Here is a 7,713-nt window from a genome sequence, read left to right as displayed (position 1 = left end):
GCGACGCGGCTGGGGCGTCCGCGGGCCGCCGGCCCAGCCAGCCCCGCGCCGGTGCCTCGGGCTCGGGCCCCACCTAGGGATTGGGTTTTTTCCGCCCCAACAGGTAGCACGAGATGCACCGTGCGAGCCGAGGACACCGGAGCCCGCAGAGGGAGTGGCCGCCCGGTCCCCGGGGCCCGGGCACGCCCTGGGCCGCCGGCCTCCGGCCGCAGGCCCCCCCCCCCCCCCTGCCGGACGTGCGGCCAGTGGCCCCTGCACCTGCCGCCCATCCCCTCGGCCAGCGCCAGGCGCTTCTCTGTGCCGCGTGCAGCAGCCAACTTGATTCCAGTCCACCCCACTCCAGATAACCCGTTTGCAGGAAAATGGTTTTATTCTGGGGTTTCGGGGTGGGGGTGCAGGCCTGGGTCATGGAGAGTGAGGAATGGCCGGCCCTTTTTCTCCTTTTTTTTTTTTTTTTTTTTAAATGAACAAAAACACCAAAAGTCCCTTCCTACTCTCTGGCCAAGAGGAGCTTGGGCGCTGGGGACAGACTGAGGGGGATTTGGGGAACAAGATTTGAAGCCAGACACCTCCATCCGGGTTGCCTGTGCAAGGCCTCACATATCTGACCTGTCCGCTTGTTTCAGGCCACTGCTGGGAGGCTGGCTGTGCGATCAGGGTGACACACTAGTTCCTCTCCTGGGATCTGCCCTTGGCCCAGAAAGGAGCCTATTTCAGTGTGTGGCGCCAGCCCATGGGAGCAACAGTCCTGTCCCTTCCCAGCTGGGGGCACTGATGCTTTGGGTCCTCAGGATCCTCCTTGGGGCTCTGGTTCCCCTCCCTCCATCCCAGCCCAGTCTTTGGATTAGGAAGGGAAGGGGGTGGGAAGGCTGCTGAGGGGCAGCTGTTCCCGCCTCCCTCCCTGACTACGTGAGGGGCTGGGGCCTCCTAGTGCGCTTGGTCCTGCGGGTGGGGGCTGAGCCCACAAACTCGAACTGCTTCTGCCTCTCAGCATGGTTGGGGAAGGGCAGCTGGCCCTGGTAGAGGCGCTTGATGAAGTGGGCCTCTCGCTGGTTCTGGCGGCTGCGGGAGGCCTGGCGGGGCCGGCCCTGCCTGGTGAAGGCCATGAACCAGCCCTCATGCCGGGCATTCTGGAAGGCTGTGTAGTTGTTCTCCAGGACGATCTCAGTGAACACACAGTCTTTGCTCTTCCCACTGGGCTGTGGAGAAGGGAGGAGGAGAATTTGTCCACCCAGCCCCAGAGGGCTTATCTGCCTTTGGACCTATTTTGAGGTCCCTTATTCCCAGGAGGGAGCTGCCTAGTGACACCGGCATCTTTGCTAGTAAGGCAAAATGAACAAGCTTGGAGTCAGAGCTGAATTTAGATACAGGCTTGTTACTTGGCAGTTGAGGTGTTTAGCCATTGAGGCTCAGTTTTGTGACAAGTGACACAAAGATCAAGGTAATGTGTCCCCTGGGGCACTTGGTACATGAAAACTCTCATTCAATCTGGGTGAGGGGTGCTGCTGAGTTGAGAGAGGGAGGCAAGAGTCTCTGACAAAAAAGAAAGAAGGATCAGGATGCAGCAATTTGGGAGGCTGAGGCAGGAGGATCACAATTTAGTGAGACTCTATCTTACTAAATTGCTGAGGGGAAAAAAAATAAAAGGCTGAGATATAGCTCAGAGGCAAAGCACCTCTAGGTTCAATCCCTAGGTCCTTCTCCCTGTCCCCCAAGAAAAGAAAGAAGGGAAGAAGAGTGTTGGACACAACAGCCCCACTTGACCCTATGGACCCCATGCCCTATGCTCCTTTCTCAGACAACATGCCTGAGGTTATTTGGTGAGCAGCAGCTAGAATTAGAAGCCAGGAGTGCCCAGTTCCAAAGGAAATGTAATCCTCTTTACTGACAAGCTGGATGGACCCCACTAAGGAAGGGTTCATTGCCCAGTATTTAGTGTGCATCTTGCTAGCTGGAGCCCACTGAACTTGGGGGACCCACTGAACTTGGGGGAGCTTCTGTCTTCTATGTGCCCCAACTTTCAACCCTCATGAGCCCTTAGCCCTTCATACAGGGACATGTGGGTATTAACACTCTTACTGATCGCTGCTGGGGAAAGGCACCTTATATCAGAGCCAGGGATCCTTGTGGGTCAGGGGTCCCCTCAGAAGGCTAAGAGAGCCATTGATAGAGAAACAGGAAGGCACAGCAGGTGTGCTGAGAGGACAGTAAGAAGTCACAGTCCCACTGAGGTCCCTGTCTTGCTCCTGTGGGTGGGCTCCGCAGGGGGAGCTGGGTGCTGTTGGCCTTGACTGCCCTGCCAGCAGGCCCCGCGCAGGCCTCACCTTCCCGATGAGCTTGCCCCTCTTGTTCATACAGATGTACTTCTCACTCTCCGCCCCCTTGATGCGCACCCGGCTGCCGAACGTGTCTGTCTCCACTATGAGCTTGGCTGTGATGGGGGAGGAGAGAAAGGCCTCAGTCACAGGACTGCCAGCCAGGGGTGCAGAAAGGATCCCCAACCAGTCTGCCCTCCAAACTCAGGCAGGTGAGAGGGATTGAGAACTGTCAGGCCCTGGGGCCCTCCCCCTGTGGCCTTAGCCCTGGCACAGGCTCTGGGGATGGGCCTGGAGGCCAGGCCTGCAGCCGAGGGCCAAGTCTCACCAAACTTGTTGCCGTCCTCAGCGGTGGCGGAGATGCGACGTCCGGTGACCTGCACGTGCTTGCCACTGGTCCGGCTGTAGAGCTGGTACTCACGGATCTGCCGCCTGCTCAGCTGGTCGGTCATGGCACCCTGGTCCCTCACGTACTGGTTAAAATTAGGAGACGGGTGATTCTCCCCCTTTGCGGTTACCAAGGGAAAAATAGTGTCAATTTGCTTTGGATGACACCACCACTGGTCCATCGGGGGAGAGGGGTGTTTAGGTGAGTGCAGTGGGGGCAGGCCCTGTGTCCTGCAGAGTAGAAGGTGCAAGGTGAAGTTGGCATGGGGCCATGACCTACCCAGGCTGCTGGGTGAGACAGTCATGGCCTTTTGGTTGCGTCCAGCAACCAAACAGCAGGAACCTTGTGTCTGCCCAGGCTTGGGGGACACAGTGATACAGCAGACTTGAAATCATAACTTGGGAAGCTGGAAAGGACCTTCAAGGCTATGGTGTCCCTTCCCATGTTGTGTGGAGGAGGTGCACAGAGACACACAGTTCACCTGAGACAGACCCTGTTTTCCTACCTCTGGGGTCTTGGATCCATTAGCCAGGGCTACCTGATTTCTCCTTTATCCTCCCCACACACTTTGAAAGATCCCTGCCCTAGTGCCTGTGCACAGAACAGATGGTTTATTAAGTGCTTTGAGTTAGGGTCACTGGAGAATATTTTGGGATCTCTTATGCCCTTATCTTTATCTAGGGCCCCGTCAGCCCTGCAAGCTGCCTTTCCAGATCCTGCTCCCCTGTGTCTTCCCCAGGTTCATGGGGCCCTGTAGGCAGTTGGTTCCCCTTCCTGCGGTGCTCACTTCCCTGTGGGCTCTGTGGGTCTAATACCTCCCTCACGGGAAGTGCTATCAGTGGGATTCAATGGCTGCTTTCACAGGCTGCCTGCCTGTTGGTGCCACAATGTGACCTCTGGTGCCATAGTGTAATTGAGGTTCCCCAGGCAGGTAGAAGGTGTTGCCACCATCAGCCTGCTCTCCTTCCCAGGGCCAGGAAAGGAGCAATTTCCACCCAAGCACACTACCACCACCATCTCCACGCTGGGGCTGCCCTTACCACTCTGTAACATTGAGTCGGGGAGAAACAGATCACTTCCTGCCATCCTATTAGGTGCCCGTCAGGATGACAGTTCCTATCCACTGGAGATTGCCTTAGCTCTAGCATGAAGATGCACCTCACTTGTTTCTCTATCTGGATACTATTGGCCATTTGGGGGACAGCCTTGCCCTGCCCAGAATTCCTAATTTCCTCTTTTTTTTTTGATACTGAGAATTGAACCCAGAAGTGGTTTACCTCTGAGGTGGACCCTCAGCTTGCTGTGCCTTAATTTTGTTTTGAGGCAGGGTCTTGCTAAGTTGCCCAGGCTGGCCCTGAACTTGTGATCTTCCTGTCTCTCCTGTCTCAAGGCCTTGAGTAGCTGGTATCACAGGTGTGTGCCACTGAGCCTGGCCCTAATTCCATCTTTATACCAGGCCTGATCCCAACCATCTGGACAGAGCTAGACACAACTGGGCATCCGATAGGGGCCACTGTCCCCTAGGGGGAGGGGTGGGAAATATCATCTCTGAGGAGGGAGAGATGAAGGAGCAGCTCTGAGGCCAAAGGTTTAACCTGCCCTGGGTTAGTCCTTCTGATGTGTCACTGCCCATTGTCATCGCCAGGCTCCCTAGGCAGATTCCAGGTAGTTCTCCAATTTGGGGCACTACCCTGAATCCCACCCTGGAAAAACCTGAGGTGAGAATTTGGGGTGGGGGAATCTGCCAGTCTGCCCCTCCCTGGCTTCCCTGCCAGGGGTGGGGTCCCTGACTGTCCCAGCCTGATTCTCCTGGCCCAGGTTCAGGCTGTCCGCCCCTCTTGGCGGGCAGCCTCCTCCTGGCAGTCTGTTCCAGGTCAGGGGCAGAGAGGGCCCCCCAAAGCCCCCTCCTCTCCCCATTCCCCTTCAAGCCTTTCACAAAAGCAGCCCACGCCCCCCCACAGCCCACAGCCCACAAGTCCCTCTCCCCGCGGGACCTTGCCTGTCCCTTTCATGTTCCCGCTGCGGGGGGACCTCCCCTTCCACAGCCGCAGACAGCTGCTTGTCAGCCGGCCCCTCAAGCATGGCTGTGGTTCAGCCTGCCGCCCCCTTCGCAGGGGGGTGAGGGGGCACTTCAAGGGGGAAAGGACAGCCTTGCCACCTTCCCCGCGTCCTGAATGGGGCCTCAGCCAGGCCATAAACGCCCCGGCCAGCCGCACCATTGTGCTAATTCCCCTTCCAGAACAGGTTGGGCCACCCCCAGCCCCCTCCCGGCCAGGCTGGGGGCTTTCTTCTTGCTCTCCCTGGATGTGTGAAGCAAAAGGCCTGGAACGGGGCTACAGCAAAAGGGGGAAGGAAAAGGGGGGGCGTTGTCTCTCTCTCCCACCCCCCCACTGCTTCAAAGGCAGCCCAGTCCCTTCCCAGAGAAAAGGCATTTACCTTCAAAAAAAGTCCCCACTGGATAGGAAGAGAAGCCGGCCTCTGGCCTGGGAAAGCCAGGCGGTCTCTCCCCAGAGCGGTTCTGGACCAGTGCATTTTAATAGCTGCACTTTTATGGAGGATCACAAAAAAAAGGACGAGCCATGCACAGGGGGCTGAGGCTTGGGGGTGGGAGGTGTGCGTGGTGGGGGGGGGTGGAGGGCAGACTTGGGGTGGGGGGAATGTGAAGAAGCAAACCCTGAATTCCATCCCAAACAAATCTTTGGGCTTGACCTCGTTGCCCTATAGGTAGGGAGTTGCCCCACCCCAGCTGGGCATTCCCACTGTGCCCACGGGACCCCGCTGGACATCTGTGGAGGTGGGAGGGGGAAAATGGGGGGATCATACAAGTGGATTTGCATCAAAACCTGTCCTTTCAGGTGCTTGCAGGCTCAAACCTCACCTGCGCCATGACTGTCCCCTCCCCTCAACTGCTCCTGGGCTCCATCCCTGGAGTCTTGAGAGCATGTGCACTTAGCCTTTGGGGGAGCCCAGTGCAGAGGGGTGGACAGAGAGGCAGAGACTCATGGGGAGCAGCGAGGGTCCTCAGAGGGAGACCTCAGATTAAAACCTCTCTCTATCCCCAAGGCTTTCCTAGCCCCCTTTCCAGTCATCCCCCAAAAGCTGATCCTCCAAACCTCAGCACCTTCTAGATGCCAGAGAGGCCAGAGCCTGCCTGTACCAGAGGCTCAGAGACCTCCTTCCCCCTCTTAGGTGCAGTGGGGGAGCTGGGGAGTGGGGGCGCCTACCTGCGTTTGACAGCAGAGAATCAATAGCTGCAAGCACCTGTGAAGGGGACAAGGCAGACCCAAGTGTGGGTGCCAGTGGCAAGCCCAGGGGTGCACCCAGGCCCCCCAGCCCCCCATCCCTGCCCTGCTCCACCTGCCCCCACCCTGCTCCACTTGGCCCAGCCCACCCAAATAGGAGTCGGGGAGACAGGTCTGCCCCGGGGCTGGAAATGGCAATAGAAGTCCAGTCCCAGGCAGCGCACTTACAGAGTGAGGTTGGGCAGCAGGCGGGCGGCTCCCATCGCTGGAGAGACTTCTTGGGGCGGTCACCCCCCTGCCCCCAAACTCAGGAGCAGATGTGGGCAGGCCCCAGGGGCAGTCCCAGAGAAGTCAAGGTCTCTCGGAGCCACAGGTTTTCAGGGGGAAGAAGAGAGAGAAGGGAGGAGGAGGGAGAGGAGGGGGAGGAGGGGAGGAGGGCGTAATTGGGAGACTGAGGTGTGAGGTGTCCACCTTCCCCGCCAGTGAGGCTGCAAAGCCGGCGCTGGTGGGGGCTCCCCAGCTTGCGCCCTCTGGGCTGCCAGCCCCGGGCTGGGCTACCCAGGCGCAGGGATGGAGCTGCGGGAGCCTTCTCAATTGGGAGGCTGGCCCCTGCAGTCTCCTGCTTTATTCCTGACCCTTCGGACCTGCCTTACTCCGTGCGGTGCGGGGCGTGTGGCAGGCAGGGGAGGGAGGGTGCCTTCCCCTCTTAGGGTCAGCTGCTCCTGCCCTCAGGTTTGGTGCCCCATCTCCCCGAGGGTGAGCGGCAGGTACTGAGCTGGGACTGGGGTCGCGGGTTCTGGCTCAGGGTGAGAATTCCCAGAAGCAGCCTTAAAAGGAGGAGCCTCCCTCCGGGGGGCAGGGGTGGGCTTGGCTTGAGCAGCCGCTGGCGCTGCCTCTCGTCACCCCTAGCCACTGGGAAGGAGGGGTTAAGGCCGTCCAACCCTAGCAAATACTGGGTGCAATGGGTTGGGCTGGAGGTGGAGGGTCTTTCAAGGACCCGAATGGAGTCACAAAAGCTGGCCTGAGATGGAGAAGAGCAGGGTACATTGACCTGAGCCACTTTTCCAGGGGGACTCTGCAGTCTTCTCTGAGAAATGGGGATAACAATGCCTCAGGGTATTAGGGGACCAAATGAGAGAGCAGCATTTAGGAGACTTCAAAATCTATAAAACATTCTGAACCTTGCTCTTGGCCTGAAAACCAGCCCCATTTACTCTCCCCAGCCACTCAGCCCCCCCCCCCCCCACCTCGAGGTCCCTAGCACTGCGGGGCTGACCTCCAGGCTCCCAGCGCTGTGCTGGGCCAGCTTTCACAGTCTCACGTTTAACACCCACATTTACAGATGAGAAAACTGAGGTACATTGGGAGGTCACTTGCTCAAAATGAGCCAGCCAGTGGATGGAGTGACCAGGTGAGTCCATGAACCCTCTCCTCTGATTGTAGGCCGTGCCCTCCAGAGCCCCAACCCCATAGGGCTTCCTTGTAGGGACTTAGAAGCCTTTCTGTGTTTTAAGATGACAGGGAAGTCCTGAAAGCTGATGGCCATGGAGCTCTGTGCTGTCTCCTCCCTAAAGAAAGGGGACGTTGGTGACAGTGGGAGTGGGGAGTGCAGGAGGGGGTCTATGAGAGAAGCCAAGGTCTCAGCTCTGACTCCCTGGAGTTCTTGGTGCCCTGGGAAGGGAGAAGGGAAATGCCAGGTGTGGGTTCATTTACCTAAGGAGCTGACTTTTAGGGTGAAACTCTCACCTCCAGGTTCCTCTCACCTTCC

The 7,713-nt window shown here is 58.2% G+C and overlaps 1 protein-coding gene across 2 annotated transcripts; it reads right to left on the bottom strand.

Moving 5' to 3' along the window:
- Window positions 1-404: 404 nt before the first annotated feature.
- Window positions 405-7,365, bottom strand: FGF17 (fibroblast growth factor 17). 2 transcript variants are annotated; one of them, XM_081268946.1, is made up of 5 exons: window positions 6,174-7,365; window positions 5,928-5,964; window positions 2,644-2,821; window positions 2,325-2,431; window positions 405-1,199 (listed from the first exon to the last, which is right to left on the bottom strand). In XM_081268946.1, the coding sequence occupies exons 1-5, from the start codon at window positions 6,206-6,208 to the stop codon at window positions 906-908; spliced, it is 651 nt and encodes a 216-aa protein (XP_081125072.1). In that variant the 5' UTR covers window positions 6,209-7,365; the 3' UTR covers window positions 405-905. The 2 variants fall into 2 exon arrangements, with proteins under 2 accessions (XP_081125072.1, XP_081125073.1); XM_081268947.1 differs by having other exon boundaries at window positions 2,644-2,788.
- Window positions 7,366-7,713: the final 348 nt, after the last annotated feature.

The sequence above is a fragment of the Spermophilus citellus genome (assembly GCF_964194105.1).
Source record: "Spermophilus citellus genome assembly, chromosome: 16".
Lineage (NCBI taxonomy): Eukaryota > Metazoa > Chordata > Mammalia > Rodentia > Sciuridae > Spermophilus > Spermophilus citellus.
Note: the sequence above shows the minus strand (reverse complement) of the source record. Positions and strands in the feature narration are given on the sequence as shown.